Source organism: Vanacampus margaritifer, chromosome 7 (assembly GCF_051991255.1).
Source record: "Vanacampus margaritifer isolate UIUO_Vmar chromosome 7, RoL_Vmar_1.0, whole genome shotgun sequence".
NCBI classification, from domain to species: Eukaryota; Metazoa; Chordata; class Actinopteri; order Syngnathiformes; family Syngnathidae; genus Vanacampus; species Vanacampus margaritifer.
In genome coordinates this window covers 8,631,346-8,653,768 of record NC_135438.1, presented here as the reverse complement: position 1 = coordinate 8,653,768, position 22,423 = coordinate 8,631,346, and the positions used below count along the sequence as shown (strand labels likewise).

General features: G+C 38.8%; 2 protein-coding genes across 2 annotated transcripts; one reads left to right on the top strand and one right to left on the bottom strand.

The window, feature by feature from the left end:
* Positions 1 to 148: 148 nt before the first annotated feature.
* Positions 149 to 5,023, bottom strand: LOC144055435 (N-acetylmuramoyl-L-alanine amidase-like). Its single transcript, XM_077571396.1, has 4 exons — positions 4,833 to 5,023; positions 2,763 to 3,623; positions 2,175 to 2,385; positions 149 to 932 (listed from the first exon to the last, which is right to left on the bottom strand). Exons 1-4 carry the CDS (start codon positions 4,906 to 4,908, stop codon positions 629 to 631), a joined length of 1,452 nt encoding a protein of 483 aa, XP_077427522.1. The 5' UTR covers positions 4,909 to 5,023; the 3' UTR covers positions 149 to 628.
* A 947-nt stretch (positions 5,024 to 5,970) lies between these two features.
* On the top strand, positions 5,971 to 20,865 carry mcoln1a (mucolipin TRP cation channel 1a). Its single transcript, XM_077571722.1, has 14 exons — positions 5,971 to 6,134; positions 10,941 to 11,218; positions 11,281 to 11,448; positions 12,110 to 12,266; positions 13,614 to 13,698; positions 13,894 to 13,990; positions 14,929 to 15,028; positions 15,218 to 15,324; positions 15,424 to 15,573; positions 15,641 to 15,742; positions 15,833 to 15,955; positions 17,329 to 17,535; positions 18,353 to 18,483; positions 18,787 to 20,865. The coding sequence occupies exons 1-14, from the start codon at positions 6,104 to 6,106 to the stop codon at positions 18,821 to 18,823; spliced, it is 1,773 nt and encodes a 590-aa protein (XP_077427848.1). The 5' UTR covers positions 5,971 to 6,103; the 3' UTR covers positions 18,824 to 20,865.
* Positions 20,866 to 22,423: the final 1,558 nt, after the last annotated feature.

Here is a 22,423-nt window from a genome sequence, read left to right as displayed (position 1 = left end):
TTTTATAACTGGGTGGCGCTGCATGGCCTATAATGTTGTAATTGGAGTACATTGTAGTCATTGTGCGTTTCACGTGTTGCAATGAAACTTCCAAAAGAAAAAAAGTGAATAGGAGTGGCTGAGAAAGCATTCATGTTCAATACACAGCTTGTACTTGGATTGCTTGGATGCGAATTAAAATAGCTTTTTATTAACAATTGCATAGTGAGTTGTTCTTCAGTCTTTCTATTTTTGAATGTCCTGTGAAAACTGCAGAAAGTATGTTCCTGCATCTATATAGAAAAAAAAAATAGCAGGACTGTGTTGTTGTTTACAAATTCACAGATGAAATAACTTTTTGGGCTAGCTAGAGCTAGTACATTGGCTAGCGAAATCAAGACACAAAACATTTTCTTATGTATCAATAAAAGTTAATAGGGTACATTTTCAATCTTTAATCTGCAGCTATAAATAAAACACTAGATGTAGCATCACCATAGACTTTTACACGGGACCAAACTTTGAAAAAAAAGCCAGCGACTTCCAATTCGCATGCAGTGAAAAAATACTTTTGATAATGATAAGCATGCCTTCTAAAGATTAAATGTGCCAATGTTCGCTCTAGTATTTTATGCGCCATATAGAGTTGTCAGTGACTGAAATGGTCCCAGTGTGTTATTTCAGAAAATAACGCATCTCCGGGACAAGCAGTGTAGTTGACCATCTGCCTGTGGCCATGGATGGTGTAATTGGCCACAAGTTTCCCTCCGTCCACCGCACAGCGCGTCAGGCGATGGCGTAGAAGGTCCATGGCGTGACGCGACGGAAGAGTTGACGTGTAGTTGCCGATGATCGATACGCCGAATCCGAGATTGTTGTGTCCTCGCGTGTGCGTGCCGAGGAGGTTCCAACCCCGGCCTTCGTAGATGTAACCATCTGAGCCCACCACGAAGCTGACAGGACAGAACACATGTTTGTTAAGTAAGCTGCATGGAATGTGAGAGGGTGTTTATAACCATGGAAACGTTACAGACCACAAAATTCTGCTAGATCAATGCTAATATACAACGTGAATATTGTAGTATGCGAGTAGATATAGTGAGGCAACAAACTTTTTTTTAATACAGTTTTTCACATAAAATCCAACTCTCTTTTGCTATACTATAAGCAACAATTCAACAAAATCAAACAGAAAATAGTATAAGATAGCTTAATGCTAACATACAACGTGAAAATTGTAGTATACGAGTAGATATAGCAGTGGCGAGTGGTGACCTTTTAGAGTGGGTATGCTGTAGCAGCACGTATACGACGGGCGGCCGCCAGGACTCGAGCTGAAAAATTTTGGGGTATTTTTATTATTAATTTTAATATAAAATATTTTTTCATTTTTATTTCATATCACTTTGTAGGTATAAAATTTAAAGCGGAAATATTCAGGACTGACACAGGTTGATTCGCACGTACTCTAATGTAACCAGCGTGAGTGAAATGACAAAATCACATGCCCACAAATTTGCTAATACGCTGGAATATACAATATTCTGAACTGGCTCATGCCCATGAAGTGGGCTCAACCCGAGAGAGAGAAAAAATGACATTGCAGCAGAGCCGCAAGAGCTTTCAACTAACAATAAAGTTTGCTAACCTGTGGACAGCCGGCGAGCCATTTATGTTTCTTATACGACCTCCAAGACACCAAGGATTTTCACAAATTTACCCCACCGGCGATGGTTCCCATCCCGGTTACAAATTCGGCGTTTGCCGGCCCACTTCTCAACCACTGACTGTTTACCGGAGAACAAGTCAAGTAAGCCAATTATGCGCATGCGCGTTGTCAATGCTGCTTTACTGACAGCTTTTTGCCATTCAAAAGGCGCACGTACAGAAACAACCTCTAGGAACTAACGCAACTTGATTTCTCATTGCACACGCGCGAAACAAGCTGTCGGCTTTCCACCTCTCCGCGATGAAAATTACACATTGTATGATAGAGGACACTGACCAATAAGTATTTTCAATTATTTTATTGAAGGGCTTGGACATGCACCGCATTAATAGCTTATTATGACCGCTCGCCACTTGGATATATTAAGTTTTTCTCAAAAAATCCAACTTGGTCTTGCTATACTATAAGCAACAATTTAAAAAAAAAAAAAAAAAGAGAGAAAATTGTGTAAACTAAAACGTCTCACCTGTATCCAATATCACTCCAGTTGCGGACCTCCTGGTGGAAGTGCTGCATGGCTCTCATGTCCTGCGAACACTCTGGGAAGGACAGGCAGGGCTGCGAGGGCTCATAGGTGTGGTGAACGTAGAGAAACCGGAGGGGTAAAGACAGTGGGATGGGGGTTCCCTTGTGAGCCTTTGCCCTCCATTGGCAGCGAGGGATGATTTGAGGACAATCTGCAGCAAAAGGTCTGTTGTGTTTTGTTTTTCACTTTTAGGATGAATGAGGATTAAAATTAGGAGACGGTTTAATTGGGTTAAGGTTGGAGATTCAGGTTGTGGTAGAGGTTAGGACAAGTTTAGTTTAAGGAGTCAGGCTACTTTTAGGTTAAGATTTGGTTTTAGGATTAGATTAGATTGACTGACAGTCTTCTTTTTTGAATTTCCATGATGTGCTAATTAAAGGTGAGTTAGTCCCAAAGGTTACGTTTAGATTAGGTTTGGGATAAGGTTAATGGGTTAGTTAGGTTTAAGGTTAGGATTAGAGATAATGTTAGGTTTAGTGTTTGCCGTTAGGGTTTGGTTTGAAATGAAGGGATACTTTTGTGACTTACCCCAGTACTTATGCACAAATGCTTCTAGTCCCTCCTTCACCGCCTTATTGATTCCAGTGTCCAAAGCGATCCACTCCGTCTTCTCCAACCTCCAGACCAGTTCGAGTGTGTCCATCACCTCCTTCTGAAGGTCAAGTCGTTCAAGAATGGATCGAGAGATCTCCCTTCGCCTTGGACTAACATGTTTGGACAAGGTATCAAGACCCTGGCTTATATGCAGGTTAAAACTGTAATATTCTTTCAGGATTTCACTAAGAGCACGTGGCTCTTCAGATTTGGGTAGTTGGCTGATATCCGTGCCCAGTATTATTCCATCCATACCCCCGTTAATAACTGCGTCAGTGGCCAGGGTGGCAGGCCAAGACAATTTGAACACCTTGGGGCGTTCCACGCTGTCCCAGCACCCGTCCGGCCCCATTTGATTAGACACTGGAATGTCCTGGAGGCTGAGGAAGGATAACCCAAGCGGTCTTCCCAAGGTGAGTGAAAAGAGCCCGCTGGCTGCGGTCGCCTCCAGTTTGGCTTTCAGTCCGGCTTCAATCCCCAGCAGCAAAGGCGCCAGGGCGACCGTGGTGCCGTCCGGTGTAAGCGCCACCCCTCGCTCCTCGCCACTGTCCGTTACAATGTGGTGGATTGCCTTGTCAAAAAAGCTGAAGGATGAGGCGTTGAGGATGGCCGTCTCTAGCGCTGCGGCGTCTGTGAGGTTATTCGAAGCCCCCAGGAAGTGGATTGTCATGGCATCGTCATGGCCGGCGGTCCTGCGCAGGGCCCTTACTAGCGCCAGTGGGGACAGACCCAGGTTGGACTCTTCCACCTGTTGCACTGCATGGATGAAGTTTTCCATGCTCCGCAGATGGACACCTGACGGTGCAAAGTACTTTAGTCTATCACTAGTTAATGTAGTGACCTCAGAATGTGATTTATTTTTATTTTTTATTTTTTACCTGGATAAATGGATAGTTTAAATGGATAGCTTAGATGGATAGATGAGAGAGGATTCCCTATTTATTTATTTTAGTTTTTCCTTGCCCTTTTGTGGGGTTAAAATCAGTGCAGGTTGTTACTATTTGTCAACTGTGGGTGTGTGAAACCCTTTAAGACGCTTTTGAACTTGAAAAAATGAACTTGAAACTTATTATACAGTGAAAAATGTGACCTCTCAACCATTCTTGGAAGTAAACAAGCAATGTACACACATTTAAGCCCCCCCCCCCCCCAAGGATTAATGTCAACAATCTATTGATTGAGCAATTGCACAACAGTATCCAGATGTAGGAAACTACTACTACTACTGTTAAAGTGTTGCAATTACTGCTGTGAAGAAATGTCATTAGATGAAAGTTAAAACCCATTGCACAGTACCCTAGGTCAGTGTTTTCAGCCGAGTCACATATTTAACATTACAAAAAGCTCACAACAATCGAAATGTCACAAAAAGCATATACTCCTAGCTATTATTATTTGTAGTAATGGAAGTAAGTGGATACCCAGGTTAACCCCCCCTGTTCTCAAAGTTTCACATTAGACCCTCTATTTTTTTCTGTGGGTTTCCCTCGCAAACAAGATGTTGCATCTCAAGGGGGTTATCCCACGATGATAAAATTTTCAACAACAACCCTGTGGATGAATGGGGTCAAATTGACCCCAAAGACATTAGGAGGGTTAATTATACCTTCTCTTCTGTCATCTACAGAAAGAGAATTTAATTGTACTGCCTGTCAATATGTTGCTGGCATAAACGAATAAACAAAACACATTAGCTGTGGTCGTTTAAGGAAGTCGAATCAAGTGAAATTACATAATTGAGTCACAGCTCTATTCTTCAAATTGAACACTTATTGGGGGTAAGCTAAAAGATGAGTACTTTTCTGTGGCTAGCGAGTAAATTTAGATGAAAGAAAGACAAGCACATTTCATATCACACAGTATGTACTCTTTTTCCGCTTCTTGTTTTTTTGACTACTCAGCCGCCCAACTGCATCCCCCCCCCCCTATTTGCATGTGTGTGTTTACAAATAATTAAAAAAAAAGCAACGAATATACAATAAATGACCAAAATCCAAAACATACCTGTCGGCCTGCATGATATTAATGTGAAGCAGTAGGATGACACCAAGATGAAGAGTGACAGTCGAAAAGACGCCATCTCAGCTCAAATGGATAAAAGTAGTCAGGGAGGCAGAATTAAAAGCATATGGCTTTCAAATTTTACAATGTTCCCAGGCACAGTGACTCGATTGGTGTGTGTACGCACTTTATGTACCCGTGAGGACGAGCACACGGTTACAAATATTGATTCAGCCAACAGGAAGATGCATCATGAGCTAAACAGTGACGGCCCCCTTGCAAGTTGCAAAGGTCACAACCTCATCAATCATCAAGTGAAAGTCCATCATCGTTAGTGTATCCTGATGGTGGAGTTTTGTGTGAGAGTTGCAGTACTATATAGTTTTATGCCAAATATTGCATACTAAATAAATAAATATTAAAATACATACAATGTATTATTAGTAGTAGTGTATTTGTTTTATTAAAAATATATTAAAGGTCAATAAATAATGGTATAAAAGTACATACATACATTCATACTGTAACAATCCGCAGTGTGGCACCGCACCACAAGGTGGCGCCTCGTTTTGTTTTTTGTGTGGCGCAGAGTTCACTTTTTTTTTGTTTTGTTTCTTTTAATAAAATGAACCCGTGGAGTTTCAGTTCTTTTGTTGCTCTACCGTTTTTGCAGTTCCGCTGCGCCGTCCAATGGCCGATCAGCCACCGCGCGTTACAATACATACATACAACATACATTGATTCACACAAACAAACATGAATGTATGGATCATACAAAACAACGATTTTGAGCATTTTCATTTATTGCACCACCCCCTTGTGGGGAAAAGGGAACATAGCATACAGTGATCAACCACTTTAGGCACACAGATGAATGAAAACAAAAATCAGATTTTAACAATCTCACTTTACAGTGGTGATAGAGTAATAATTGAATCATGTGTTGTTTTGATATGTGTTTCTTTTTTACACCGTTATATCTTTAAAAAAAATCAATTTAATAACAATTCAACAAACATTTGGCATCAAACACAAAACAAAATAAATAACTATGGTTATTTGTTTTGTTTTTGCCAGCAACTTCCGCTTGGTCACGTGGTGTGAAGCCACGTGACCAAGACCGGAAATGAGTCGCGCTGCAGGCAGCCCATCCTCGGACTCTTGACGCAAACTTGGTCAAATGTCGTACGAACTTCTAGGAAGAGTAAACAACTTTCTGTTTTAGCCAACAGATTTAAATATATATATATATGTATATATTTTAATACATAAGCATGTCAGTAAGAGAACAACATGACAGTCCAGGTAACGTAATACCGACACCGGTTTCTCGTGACTTATTTTTGTCTCGTTTTCGTGCTAATAATGGTATCTATTAATGTACCGTTTAAGCATGACCGTTTTCTCTCCTAGCTCGTTCGTTGTGTTTTGTTCAGTGTCAAATAACGATATAGTCAACTCTTGTTTGGCTTTCTCGCTAAATCCTCTTTTGGGTGACATGAGTTGTGTTGAGAATGAACCAGACAATTCTGTACTTCAATTCTACCACCTTGTAATCCATGTTGATACAATGGAGTTATTTTTGATTTCCTCACTAAACTGGTTGTGTGACTTGTGTTAGTTGTTAACGTGGAGATTAAAAAATTGTTGTGTACTGACGTGATGCTGAGAAACAGGACATCATTGTAAACAGACCATGTCGTGTTCCTGTCTTAAATGAATTCTATAACCCCTAATTTTTACCCCCCCCCCCAACATGCTTCTGTTTACTTCATATAGCTAGATTTTTTTTAATTTTATATTAATTAGTGAAGCAAATTATTTATTTCATATAACAATAATGCATGTGATATCGTAAAAAACAACAACAATTTAAACACTTTAAAAATGTTTATGTTGTATTTGCACTGTAAAAATATATTTATTGCAAAATATTATTTTGTTCAGTTTAATTTTATTTACATAAACGTTTTTTTTTTTTTTTTGGATGAACATTGTCCCGTTTGTCAGTAAGCCGTTTTCTTAACCTGCTACTCTCTAGTTTATATAATGTGGAGTGTTTTAATTGGTGAAACAAATGAACCAGACCCATATCATCCCTTAAAATACCAATTTCTTATACATTTGTTATTTTATTCATTTTTGTCATTATAATTTCAATCAATATTTTTTATCCTTTGCTTACATTTCATTTTAAAATGGTGTTGACAAAATATCAAACAATTTTGTCAATTGCATTTTTAAAAAATATTATTATTATTATTATTATTATTATTGTTTTAACATGACAATACAGTGCATACATTGATTTCAATTCACTTTCATTTCACTCACATTTTTCTTTGTTTTATTAATGCTACCTCATTTAGTTGTTAAAGTTGTTGTTGTTGTGACCTTCGGCTTGTCCTTTTAGTTGAGAATTGTTTGGCACACCTATCAATACAAGAACTTAATGCGGATAGTACCGTCATTAAATACTACTATTAATAAAAGCAAAAAAATATGATTATTTTTTACTTCAATCATTGTACTAAAATGAAGATGAATTGATGAATGTTATTATATTAATATGACTGCATTGCATCATTCTCCATTTTTATAATACTTTACTTGGTTAACAATAAATAAAACCACAGCTGCAAGCTGTTTACTTTAACTTTCTTAAACAATCATTTGAAATGTGACACAAAATTAATTAAAAAAAAAAGGATGAGCTGCTTGCCACTTTTCTTATTAGGCATTTCTTTTATTGCCGGTCTGATTGCAAAGTAGAGTTTGGCCTCTGTTGGCGTTGCTACCAGTTGACATGTTTGGCACTAATAGCAGCTCCTAGACCATTTGATTGACAGGCGGACCGCTCAGTCGCCGTTCCCGACCTGGCTCCGTAGACGGTCATGAACCCGGAGAGCCGGATATTTCTGCGAATTACACTCCGCTTGAATGACGGTGTGTGCCAAGGCATGGCGTGCGCCCCGGTTTAGTTTTGTCCAATCTCAATCGAGCGCAACGATCGGCACGCTCCCCTGATGGGAGATATGCGTAGGCTCAGTCTCGTTCCGTTTGTCTGCATGAAATCTTAAGTGTTTGGATTCTTTTCCTGTCCTCTGGCACGCAACGGCTGTCACTACCGCCACACAGCAGCGTCATTGAAATGCTGTCACTCAGCTCATTCGGCCCCTTTCATGCTGTCTTTCCACCTTTTTATCATGTCGCTGTTGTTCGGTATGAAAGGCACTGATACGAAATGGTGATGGTGGCAAAGTCGACTCAGCACTTTTGCTCCTGCAGAGGTACTGTAGTAACAGAGCAGTGGATGATGCTCGTGTGAAAGGTTGATTTGACATTTTGGGATGGGTTTGTGAATTTTTAAAACGTTACTTCTCCCACTTGGCTTCCTGTGTAGAAAGCAATTGCATTTGAGTGGCCCGAGTTCCAAGTTTTTCGAGATGCCGAATGAACGTCGCAGAGATCAGAAGTTTCAAAATATTTATTTGTCATATGTAGTAAAAATGGAGCCAAGTGTTTGCTTCAAGCTGTTTATTGCCATTCCCAGCTGAAATGTAATGTGTATGAGAGGACCATTTTTCATTGAGAGAATTCTGATGTAAATTCCTAATAACACATCAGCCATATTTTAGCTTGTTTGTTCTCTTACTTTCTTTCTGTTTTAGTCCAGAGTATGACAGTAAAGTCAGTTGCACTAAGTGCTGATTCACGCCCAATGTCACACTTCTCATTTCCATCCAGGAAGTTGAATCAGCTGTTTTTGTGTCTTGATGACACCCTAAATTCAAAAATGAATCACGTTTTGTGTGTTCTGGACTCATGTGTTTTGTTTTTTTGCAAGGTTAGATGGTGCCGGATGGCCCTGTGGCTTTACTTGGCCTTATGATCTTAAACCATGTGACGTGGAGAAAGCTTGACTAGTCTGGTATGAGCAAGAATTCAAACAAAATGCTGTCAAGTCCGAAAGAGTCAACTGACCACATAACCTCTTAAAAAGTTGTGGTTTGTTGTTCATAACCCTGCTATTTTGTATTTTTTGTGTAACTTAAATCTGGCTGCATGTTGTGAAAATCCTGCAGAAATCTGTGGTGCAGTGAATATTGATTGTTTTTGCAGTACCGTGGTACCTTGACCTACAAGTTCTATTTGTGACTAACCTATAGGGGTGAGAATCATTGAATGTCTCACGATTCGATTCCGATTTTTGGGCCTGCAATTCAATTCAGAATCGATTTTCGATTACGAATGATTTTTTTATTCAAAATGATTTGATTGACAATGATTTTTGCTTCAATCTATAGATGTGCAAGGAATTGTAATGATCTACTCCAGTCTGACTCGCTAATACTAATTAGCGCGCTACTTGCGGCACATTTATCACTCAAAAGAACGGCTCCACATTGAAAAAAACAAACTTTTTTTGGAATAACTTGATCGTGACTTTTTCCTTCTACTCTCTAATGTAGCTACAACTTAACAGTGTATTAGACCGCATGGAACCACACTGCCCCTCAGTGGCCAAAGTGGGTACAACATGAACAGCGCTCCAAATAAAGGCACACACAGACAAAGGCAAGGCAGTATAAAATAATTTAAATAAAATCAATTTTAGGACATTTAAAATGAATTCTGAATCGTACTAAATGAGAATCGTGATTCTTATGAGAAGCGATTTATTGGGCACACCCCTACTAACCTAGTAACTCTGTTGACTTGTAAAGAAAGAACAAAGTTAAAGCTAAAAGGCAGGTTGAAACACTTTTGTATTCATTGAGCCTCGGGCATTACAAAGTGGCAGCATGACTCATCTAATTCAATTCATGTGATCCTTTCCTTCCTTCTAGTGGCATTCTTGTTTCAGACATTCTTGGACAATTATCATCACCCTGATGAAAAGTGCAGCCTTCTTATTTAAAACATTACAAAACCTTCAAGTTTATGAAGAACTTTATTCAGGGAAGTTTCTAAAAGTTTTATAGTAGAAGTTGTGAAAACAATTAACATCTATATTTATCATGATGAGTTTATGTGGATGAACTGGTGGACTAGTGAATTCTGGATCATTTTGTGATGTGGATGGAGTATGTTCACAATATTTTCTGCGACAGAGTCCAGAAGTGTAAAAGGGGAAAAAATATATTTAAAGTCTTGCTGACAAAATTGGGAAAATCTGATGATTGCAACAAAAATGTGTCCTGGTGGAGTAAAAAAAAAAAAAAAAAAGTTATATTATTCTTCTAAATAGCAGGAATGTTGTTTTTCCTTTGGTGTGGCATTGTTAGTTAATTTATGTTGTTTACAGTGTTTCCCACACCATATTAATACTTGGGCGGGCCACCCAAGTAAACTGGCCACCACCACAGTTTTCAAGAAAATCTATTAAAAATATATTTAAAAAGAAGAAGAAAAAAGTGTCCCATCCGGATATACCGCATGTAACGTTAGTTAGCCGTCACTCACTTGTGGATCGTGAGGCGAGAGGAAACGTAGTAACAGGAATGAGATCCCTCCCCTCCCCCGCCGGAGTCCACCCGTCCAAGTACATTTCAAATCTGTGGGAAACACTTCCTAGTGGAATAAAAAAAGAAGAAGAAAAAAAGCATATAGTACATGATTTTTGGGCCTATTCATGGCCATGCTTTGAAAATGTAGAAAAAAATGTGAAATTCGTGTTCTTTTTTTTAATTTGTGAACCCAGGAATCTGATCCAATTTGTTGACTTTTAAAAGCTCCAATCCAGTATTGGATAACATATTTTATGAAGTGATGATCTGCTTCGAGCCGGTCTGAACTTGAAACGGCTAAGATAATCGTAGAGGACGCTTTATCAACTAAACTCCTGTAGGTTTCTTGAGTTTTATTTCTATTTTTATTTTTTACTATTACGGCCCCGGCCGGAAGCTTTACGTTAGGTTGATAGCCTTAAATGAAATACACAAGAGAAGCATTGCATGGAATTACTAGTTAAGACTTAACATTGTCCATTGCTCAGCAAGCCCGCAATGCTTGAACGGAAACGACCGTAATCTTGTTTGATGAAGATAAAATGTTAAGTCCACATTCACTGCTTTCATTGAGAAGTTTGCGTTCTTTATTTTTTCCCAGAGCACGAGAGCCAACCGGGCTCAGTGAGCTGCTACAGCTCCACGGACGGCGGCGGGGATCACGAGCACCCTGGCGGCAACCCCTGCAACAACCACAGCCCCCACCACTTCCCCGGCGCTGTGACGGGCCACTGGGTGAGCGCCGACCAAAGCGAGGAGGCCATTCGCAGGAAGCTGAAGTACTTCTTCATGAGCCCGTGTGACAAATATCACGCTAAGGGCCGCAAACCTTACAAGCTGATCCTGCAGCTGCTCAAGATCATCATCGTCACAGCTCAGGTACAAAAATATCAATTTCATTTCTTGTGTATCACCTTTAACCAAACTTGTTATTACTCCAGTTGGTGCTATTTGGCCTTAGCAACCAAGTGGTGGTGACCTTCAAGGAGGAGAACACCATGACCTTCAAGTACCTCTTCCTCAAAGACTTTGACGAGTCGTCAGACAGCTCATTGGCCGTGTACACACAACAGGACGTCTACGAGCACATCTTCTATGCTGTGGACCAGGTAAGTCCAATAGCTCCAAATACTGTGTTCATACAGGGCAGTCAAACACCAGAATTGGTATTTTAAAGTGGAAGTCAACCTTAAACATTTATTGACAATAATATGTTATATGTGTCCTTACTAGTCTAAACATGACATTTGTGGAATATGAGTTATGAGGCAAAATCCATCTGTTTTTATCCATCTCAGGGGGGGGCGGCCATTTTGCCACTTGCTGTTGACTGAAGATGACATCAATGTTGCTCAGGTCTTAGGTAACAACCAATCACAGCTCATCTTCAGAAAACAGGAGAGCTGTGATTAGTTGTTGTCCGCTGAGATGGATAAAAACGGATGGCTTTTGCCGCTTAACTCATATTCAACACAATATCAACCAGAATACCATATTTAGACTAGTGGGGCTGGATATAACAAATTATTGTCAAAAAACGTTTGGGTTGACTTCCCATTTAACATATTTTCCATAGGAAATCATGGATAGAAAAAAAAATATGTTCCAGGGTCACACTGTCACCATCATTCATTATTGACTCAATTAGGTCACATTTGAAACATTATCAACTGTTGAACAAGTGAGGAAAAAACTATTATTATTAATAACAATAAAACAGTCAGTCTGAACTGTAACGATAACTTTATATGGCTGCTAATGTTGTTGCAGTATCTAGCCCTGCCAGAGACCACAGTGGGCCGCTACGCGTACGTCTATGGCGTCGGCGTGAACGGCAGCGCTCTGTCCCTCTGCCAGCAGTACTACAAGAGGGGCCGCATCGACCCCGCCAATGACACCTTCAGTATTGACCCGCGCATCATCACAGGTGCAACACAAAGCTGACGTTGTGTTTTTCTGGAACTGTAATATGACAGTTTTATGAGTTATTGTAAGAGTTATTGCAGTTCATTGGAGCTTGATTGTCACATCTGGTGGTTAGACATTAATTCATTTGATTAACACCATGGATGGATAGATAGATAGATAGCATAGATAGATAGATAGCATAGAGATAGATATAGATAGATAGCATAGATAGATAACTAAGATAGATAGCATAGATAGCTACGATAGCTAGCATAGATAGCTACGATAGCTAGCTAAGATAGATAGCATAGATAGTTACATTAGCTAGCTAAAATAGATAGATAGATAAGATAGACAGATAGATTAGCTAGCTAAGATAGATAGATAGAACTGTATTACTTCTCCTTTACGTGAATTATTGTCTTAATAGCCTACTGTAAGTTATGTCAATTTAAGAGGAAGTAACTAACAGAGGAAGCAAAAATAGTACTCAGGTCAGGCGCATGCAGTCTTCCTTTGTACACCACCATAAATGTCCACTTCCTCTAGATACCGCACCTGCATCCATCTATTCTTCTGTTTGTTATCTATCACGATTATCAAAATTGTCATTCGGATGAATGAATTACTGACTGAAAGATTACAATCTTTAAAAAGGGAATATTAACCCTGTTCTTATATTGCTGCTGCTGGTTGGTTGGTTACAAAATCAAGGGAAATAATTAAAAACACTACTGTTCAATTTGTCTTTAAAAACAACACTCAAGTGTGTCATTTTCATTTCATTTGATCAATAACGGAAAAGACACTTCAATTACGCCGCTGATTCTTAGCAATTAGCTCTCATGGGCTAGTGAACACTCTCGGTTAGTCATAACTACAAACCCAAACTTACTGGATCGTACATTATTTCCAACAAGTGCTGGGGATCATATGTTAATCTGCTGTGGAAGTTATTTTTTCTATTAAAATATCCCCGTCGACAGTTAATGAAGCCATTTAAAGTCATGTCATGCAGTCAAGGGATAAATATACTGATTTTATGGCTGTCCGATGCAAATGTAATTAAGATTTCTTAAATTTGTAAACATGAAATTCAGTTGGGTTTGTTTGTACCATTATTGCGCAAATTATAAGAAAATGACTCATATACAGTACCATCTATGGGTCCATGTCATCATTTGACAAATTGCTAAACAATTGAATAATCACTTTGTCCATCCCCAGAAGAATAATGCCCCTTTTTTGGCAGAGCTAACACTGCCCTTTCCCCTCCACCCACCCATGTGATGCTCACCACTCTCGCATGGAAGAGTATTACTTTATCCGCCTTGTTGATTCAACGGAACCTCTTTGCCTTTCCCAGACTGCGTAGGAGTGAACCCTATGTCTGTGCCCCCTCCCGCGCCGCTCACCAGCTCCTACAAGAACTTTACACTCAAGTTCCACAAGTAAGGCTTCATTTTTCACATGGCTATGACTCTCCCGTCGGTTTCCTCCTGTCACGGCAAAGATTTTATCTGGTGGCGTTCGACACGTTTATTATCAGCGCGACGCATGCACGCTCCAGGTGGCGCGGATTGCTTGTTTTTGGGCAATCTCTTTTTCATGTTACGCAACTTGTGTCCCTGTGTTCTCCCTGCAAGGTTTATTAACGTCACCATCGAGTTTCAGCTGAAGGCCATCAATGTGCAGACCATCATCAACAATGAGATCCCCGACTGCTACACTTTTTTCATAAAGGTGAGGAAATTACTTTCTTGATACAGAGGTTCAAAATGCAACAGAGGTGGGGTAACTATTTTCTGTCAGTTTGTAAAATAAAAAATTATAAAAAAAAAAATGCTGGCAAGGCTGCATTGCAAGACGTGAGTGTATTCACGAAGATCTTGTAGATGTGATTTCTTAGTTTTTATTTTGTAATGAATTATCAAAAATGTCAACAACAAAAATTTCATGTCATTATGGGATGTTATGTGTAGAATTTTTGGGAGAGAAAATAATTTATTCCATTTTGTAGTGGAAAGAACGTTTGAGGGGTTGGGGATCAGAGTGGAAGTGAATTCTAAATTAGTGATTAAAACATTTATACATACTACGGAGACAATATCAAGAACATTTGTAATACAATTTTGAATTTTATATTGATGGTTCGGTTCCAAAAGCCAAAAGTAGATGTTGCAGCTAGGGTGACAATTTGTATTAAAACACTTCAGTAGTTAGTATTATCCGCAGGCCTAAAGTTCCCCACCTGATTATAAACGAATAAACGCAAAGTGAAGCTTGAGTTGGCAAATTAATTTAGTAGAAATATTCTTTTCTTTTTTTTTATAATACATTTTTATCTTACATTGAGCATTTGTAAAAAAAATAATAATAATAATCTGTACAATCATGCAAATTACTGAAGTGATTGTTATCCATTATAAATTCTGACATGAGTCCACATGCAAAAATAATTAATTGTATAGTTAAAGGAACTTTAATTAGTAAATTTTCATTATACAGTAATTTTTAACACAAACACACACATATATTTAGAGTCCACATGTTACCCACCAACTACATCAGATAAAAAAAAAATTAAAAAAAATCCTAGCATGAAATGACATGCACTTTATGTCTCATCAGTTTATAAAGTAAGACAGGAAATGACTTGTCTGTTGCCATGTGTCAAGTAGATTGTGCTGGACAACAAGGCTCACAGCGGCAAAGTGAAAATACGACTGGAGAACCAAGCGTCCATAAGGGAGTGCAAAGACACCAGCGTGTCTGGACAGGGTGAGCATGATCAACATGCGCGTAGCAAAAGACTCATACAAATCACTTTCACTCTCAGATAACATTATTATTATTATTTTTAAATACAGTATTGCAATACATTGCATTAGGTTTCTTTGATGGTGTCTCTTCCCAGCAGGCAGCAAAGTCCGGTAATTCATAGATAACTCATCTGTTTTCCATTCCCAGCTGAGAATTACACCCGCTTGGCGTTCGATGTCACCGTGGCTCTTGTGTGCACGCTGTCGTTGGTGCTGTGCGGGCGCTCCATTCTGCGAGGCATCATGCTGCAACGGGTCAGCACCGCCGTAAAAAAAAAAAAGCCTTTGAAAATAGTCCCGAAATGGTCTACGCCTGGCTAACTGTTTTTGTTTTTGTTTGCACGTGTTTGTCAGGAGTTTGTGCAGTTCTTTAAGGAGAACCTGAATCGCAAAGTGTGCTGGGCCGACCGTTTGGAGTTCATCAACGGCTGGTACATCCTCCTTATCGTCAGCGACATTCTCACCATCACTGGAAGTATCATCAAGATTGGCATTGAGTCCAAGGTAAATGAAAATGGCAAATGTTATGTTTGAAGTCATGGAGTTCACCTTTTTCTCTGTCATTTGACAGAATATGTCTTCCTATGATCTATGCGGCATCCTCTTGGGGACCTCCACCCTCCTGGTGTGGGTGGGAGTCATCCGCTACCTCACCTTCTTCCAGAAGTACAATGTAAGAGGCACATGTAGTATTCAGTTTTATTATCTTATTTGTACCAAGTTGAGAATATGAGAGGTTCATCTTCATGATGTAATCGTTTAGATCCTGATTGTGACTCTTCGAGCTGCTTTCCCCAACGTGATCCGCTTCTGCTGCTGCGTGGCCGTCATATATTTAGGCTACTGCTTCTGTGGCTGGATCGTGCTGGGACCGTACCATGTGAAGGTACCGCACCGATAAGTACAGTGGAACCTCAATTTAACGGTTGCCCGCTAGTCAATTGTCCGTTACATCGTGGTACATTTTTTTTTCATGGTCTAAAAACACCCAATAAAGTACTTTTTTTTTCTAGCCTAAAAATGTGCAGTACAAGACAAAATTAACTCTTTGACTGCCAGACGTTTTCAGAAAATGGATGCCGTGGGTGCCAGCCGATTTTAAGCATTTTGACTGATCTTTCAAGGTCCATAGAAAATTATGTGTTTGGACTATGGAAACACACATACTACCAAAAAAAGATTGGACTCTCATCTTTCATCAGAAAAAAAAAGTTTGTTTCTACCTTATTCCGTTTTTCAGTAATCCACAATAGAAAATGGTTAGTTTCACCTCTGTTTTGAAACAAACGTCTTTTAACGTCTTTGGCACTCCTCCATAGGATTTTACTAAACGTTATTTAACGTTTTTGGCAGTCAAAGAGTTAATGTAAATAAATATTTTGAAAATGCTTGAAACAAAAAAGTTTTAAAGTCGACCGAAATTAGTACTTAGGAGGAAGATGCATGCATCTTGTCACGTTCTTGAGCCTCTTTTACAATTTGATGCCATAGATTCAGTAAAGGTTTTGCAAAAAAAAAACTGTAGTGTATGTACCAAAATTACTAGCATGTTTGACAGAGTATACTTGACTAGCGCCAGATTACAAAACAACCATACAACAGATACGACTTCTCCTTTAGAGCTGCATGCTTACGGCGATGCTAAAGCTAATGTCTACGTTTTCCATTACCTCTAATGGGACAATCGCCACTGCTAAATAAAATGACTATCTACATGCATCGCTTTTGATGGAAAAGTCGCCCCTACCAATATGGCTACCTCACAGACACACTTTTTCAGCCTGCTGTAGTCTACTGTCATTCTGTTTATCCACGGCAAGAGAACAGCTATCCAGCCGTCTTCCGAACCGCTTACCGGAAACACATGAGCAGTCTCTGTCTGTTGGTGGAGCCACAGCGCCATTTACTGGCGCTGTGGTGAATTGCGCCCAATTCTGAAATTAACAAACTTTGAAATGTATTGTCCAAAGGGGCGTTTTTTTTTTAGTAGACTGGACACTATTTTCCGTCTGTTGACTCTGTAGTCTGCTGTTTCCGGGTCCATTTCATCACGGTTCTGTTGTATTTCAATAGATTTTACAGTATTTATGTAGCTTTTTAAAATTATTTGTGTAAATACAGGTTTAGAGTGTTTATCTGTCATTGTATTTTTTTTAAGATGGCACTTGGTGTAAAAAGTTTGTCAAGCACTTGGTTATGAATTTCCTGCTGTAAGGTTCTGTTTACAAGTGTCTTATTAGGCTCCGCCTTGTGCCCCAGTTCCGCTCGCTGTCCATGGTGTCGGAATGCCTCTTCTCCCTCATCAATGGCGACGACATGTTCGTGACCTTCTCAGGAATGCAGGAGAGCAGCCTGCTGGTATGGCTCTTCAGCCAAGTGTACCTGTACACCTTCATCTCGCTCTTCATCTACATGGTGCTGTCGCTCTTCATCGCGCTTATCACCGGAGCCTACGAGGCCATCAAGGTAGGCCAGCAAACTCGGCCTCGGTCATTCTTGTGGTCTTGACGTTATGTAGAGATTTACTAGCCTCTAGCCTGTTTTACAAACTTTGAGATGAAAAATTGTGTTGATTTAGGCTTAAGATTGAGGGTCTAACATCTTACGTCTATTTTGCTGACAATCAAAAAATGAATTGTTAAAAAAACAACAACGTACTACCCTTGAAATTTGACCATCATAATAGATCAAAAAATATACTTTTAAATCTCTGTCAAATAATATTGCTAATAATTTGAATTAAGGCCAGCATTAGTTCTAATTCATCAAAAAATTGGATAAGTTTAATAGGAAATGACACATTTATTTATTTATAATGTTATATTCACATACTGTATAAAGGTGCGTCTCAATAAATTAGAATATTGAAAACTGATTTTTTTTTCTGTAGTTCAATTAATGAAACTTTTATTTATATATATATATAGAAGATTTTTTGTTTTTGTTTAATCATTTCGATGACAGTAGCTTACAGCTCACAATAACTCACAATTCATGATCTCAAGAAATTAGAAGATACTATCACATAGGAAACAATCAAAATGATTTATAATATAGAAATGAGATAGGAATTGGTCTCTAGAAAAGTATTTTCCTATTTGTGGCGTATGATAATTATACAACATACAGTGTAACATCAGTTTGCTAAAGCTAAATGCTAATGCAAAAATGTTCCCGGAACTTCAAGTGTAATTGCTTTTTTTTTTTTTTTTTTTTTACACAACCACAAATATAATTTGAAAACACTTCTGTCAATGTCAATGTAATCTATGTTGTCGTACAGCATCAAACCCAGGAGCCCATCCACATAACAGACCTGCACGCCTTCATAGCAGAGTGCACCGACGCGCCAAGCTCCGGCAAGTTCAGGGGTCTGGAGACGTCGCCGTGCTCCTTTTTCTGCTGCTGTGACAGGTAACCACACACTTTTTTCTGTCTTTATTTTTTTTTTTTCATTGAGTCGGAACTGCAACTTGTTATAATGTGGAGCTAGTAGTAATGGCAGGGTCGCTTTTCTGATTGCTCAGCGCACAATAGTTAAAATAAATAATAATGAAATAACTTAAAGTGAACCCCTGCAAGAATTTGGGGGCAAGCCCTGCCACGGCAAATGACTGTCACATGCTCTATTGAAAGGGGCGTGTCATTGTTCATAACATACTGTTTATGCAAATCAGATGTGTGTTAATTTAAACCATGTTCTTGTATTTCCGTCAGAATGACAACATACGAGGACGTCCTGCTGGTGAACTGAGGGTGAACTCGTTTGAACTTACAGGACTGGAACAAGACTTTTTTTTTTTTTCAGCACTTGACTGAAGGAGGCGGAGTCAATCATTTGGAATGTCATGAATTCATCGTGAACAAGGTGCTTTGTGGATTACGAAAGCACACGTATTTATTTCATGGCCCGATGTCGGGCCAGCACAGTGTTTTAAAAAAACAAATATTTACATCTACAAGAAATGATTTTCCAACCTGCTAGTTTGTTAGCAGATTTCAACTATCAGGCACATGAAACTTTGAGGCGAATCCAGTTTGACTGTGGCCTCGGATGGGATGACCTCTTTACACGGTATGCCCGTTAAGTGTTCTTACGTTCTGGGGAACCAGGACACTCACTTGAGACTTTTTTTTTTTTTTCACTTACTTTGTGGATTTCAAATTTGGATTAAGAAGGATTACCTCACTGGACCATAACTCGCTATTTGAAGCATTTAATCATCAGTACACATTTTAAATAGAGACGCAAATCGTAGTGTTCTTTTTTTTTTTTTTTATAGCCTTAAACAAATGTAAGGTTTTTTGTTTTTTTTAAACACCATTATATGTGCAAAGCGCATACCAGGACAAGAAACATAGGGGTAAATTAAAACAACTAAACAAAGTATTCCTTATTCCTGATCCCTTATTTTTCATCATATAAAGGTGCATCTAAATAAATTAAAATGTGGGGGAAAATATCACTTATTTCAGTAGCTCAATTCAAAAAGTGAAACTCATACTGCGGATTCACTACACACAGTAAAATATCCCATGATTTAAGTTTTTCCCACAACTTTGATGGTTATAGCTTACAGTTTACAAAAAGACAATCTCAAGAAGTTAGACTATTACCTAAACAGTTAAAATAATTTTTGATGTAGAAGGTATTTTTGTATTCGCTTTGATGTGTATAATTTGAGTTTTAACTTTTTAATTGAACTCCTGATAAAAACAACTTTTCATTTTATTGAGATGCACCTGCATTATGATCGTTTTAAAGCCCAAAGTTGGATACAAATGAAAGTTTTTTTTATATATATATATTTTTTTTACACCTGCTAGTAGAATCTCAGGTTGCACTTGCAATATGCTGCACCGGCATCAATTTTTCATTCTGATTGCATTCATAGATTTTGCATTCTAAACTTATGAGTAATTAAGCACTTGCTATTTCGTTATTATTACCAAACATAGGAAACTGCTCTTTATTTTGATGTGAAATTTGGGGATTTTAAAAAGCCAAATTTGAAGCAGCCAAACTGGTCTAACTAGCAATTAACTGTACACTATGTTGTCTTCCTGTGTTTTTTTTTTGTTTTGTTTTTTTAATCGTTGTGCCCTTGTCGTCATTTTAGCTGTTTTGTATTGTTTTGTATTACATGAAACGCACAATTGTCAAAGGCAATTCCCGCTCAGATGACCTTCATTCATTTAAATTAAAAATCAATGACTTGCCTAAGTGGAACGTTAAGAAACGTGTGAAATATAGCCTTATATGATATACATGTCTAAGATGTCGTTATAGTATATTATACTTATTTGTACAAGGTACCATCCATATGTGCCATAACCACAGTGTCATTAAAAATACAGTACAAATATTCTTCACTTGATCACTACTTGACAGAATGTAAACTAGTAGAAACATGACGTCTTGTACACATGTTGCTGATTAAAGTGTCCTGGATCATCTTCGACGTCATAGTATGTATGTATGTATGTACGTAAGTGTTTCAAAGTTGTGAGAAATGTTGGGAAAGTATGAAATACATAGTGAAATATTTTACAATTTAATTAATTTTATGAAGAGATCAACAATCTCACCCAGACTTTTCATTGAAAGTACAGTAACGCTTAATTTCCAAAAGAGGGCGTCAGTGAGTCATCTTTTAAGCTATGAGACATTTGGACCAGTCAAATGTTGGCATCGGTAATGAGTGGGGAGAGCTTCAACACGCCTATGGTGCTGTGTTCTCTGTAATGTTTTTAGGATGCTGTTTAAAGGAGTGAAATTTAATTATGCCGTCCAAAGCGATGATGTCATTTCCTGCTTACTGATACTCTGGCGCATGGTTGTCTTCCCACCACTTAAAATCATCATGCATTATGTACATGATGAGGATGCGTTCCCGCTTCCTGCCTGGCTGCAAGTCACCATTTGTGCTTCATTGAAGGAGTGGAGCATGGCTTTCATTGTCTGCGATGCACACTGGAAGGTCGATGGATGTTTGTTGATGGCGCTTTGAACTCAGCATGGCTCACTCTATTTGCTCTGATTGCCTCGGTCGTGTCCTCCGTAGTAAGTCACCGAGCCTAGAGGCGGGACTCCCGACTTCCGTTTTTTAGTTTTTCCCTGGAACGGATTATTTTCATTCCATTGATTTCACTGTGGAAAGATGATTTGAGATACAAGTATTTTGCGATATGAACATGATGAGGCACCACTGTATCGCTAACTTCTGCAAACAATAATCTCTCGTTTATCATGGACGTTACAGTCCAAATGAAAATCCGTGAAGTAGTGACCATTATTTGTTTAAAAATATTTTAGAGCTTTGTGACCCTCCCTACACGCTTTTTACCCCTTTCCATGCTTTTATGAACACTTCCTATTAGGGCTGGGGTAATATAATTTAGAACTGATAATTATACATCCCATGGACTATTCAAATATTCACATAAAGGAAAAAACTGATTTTGTGTAATACCAATAAAAAATATTAATATGAGGGGCAGCTTTTCTTTTTTTTTTGTCCATTTGGGCTCGCCATCTGACGTTCCATACTTTAGTATCTGTGACTTTGAATGTGTACAGCTTTAAAAGGCGGGGCCTGGCCCATTGACCGACATGGAAGTCAGCAAATGAGTTTGATTTAAAAATCTGCAATAAGATGAGACTGCAAAAAGTGAAGCACAATATGACATTCAAAGATGAAAATCATAACTACTTTGTCACGATCCAAATACTTCTGGGCCCATCTGTTTTTGCATACCATAGTGTAGCAAAAACATTGGGCACAAGGACAAAAAGGAACATTTCAACAATAAATCTTGAGTGGACTGAAGAGCAAGTTTATGGGTTTTCTCCCTGTTCTGGCACATTGTGGATACTGTGCCAGACTCTTGAAAGATGCACACACTTACTTCTCGGCGTGCTCTCCCAAACAGCTGCATTCTTTCACCCCAGCCATCTTGAAAAGTTTTTTTTTTTCTCCAATATAACTTAAGCCTTATCCCATTCCATTCTTTTCTCCCAGTGTGTTGTTGCGCCGCTCTTTGTGCGTGGCTATTCATTGATGTCTATTGTGCAGGGGGCAGCTGCAGCTCAGCAGAAGAAATGCGTTCACACAACAAGGCATTCACCCAGCAGCAGCAATTGTGGGCCTTGTACCATAGGGAAGTGGACCCTTAGAAAGAAATATACTTTTGTTGTGCTGTTTTTAGAGATGATTTTAAAGCAGGCAGACAGCTGGAGATGAACATGAAATCATAGGTGTGAGTGATTAAATGCACTGCTTTTATGGACTGTACACGATCAATTACTGATAAGTGTTACGGATGGCTATTTTCCATCAGTAAACTGTTAATT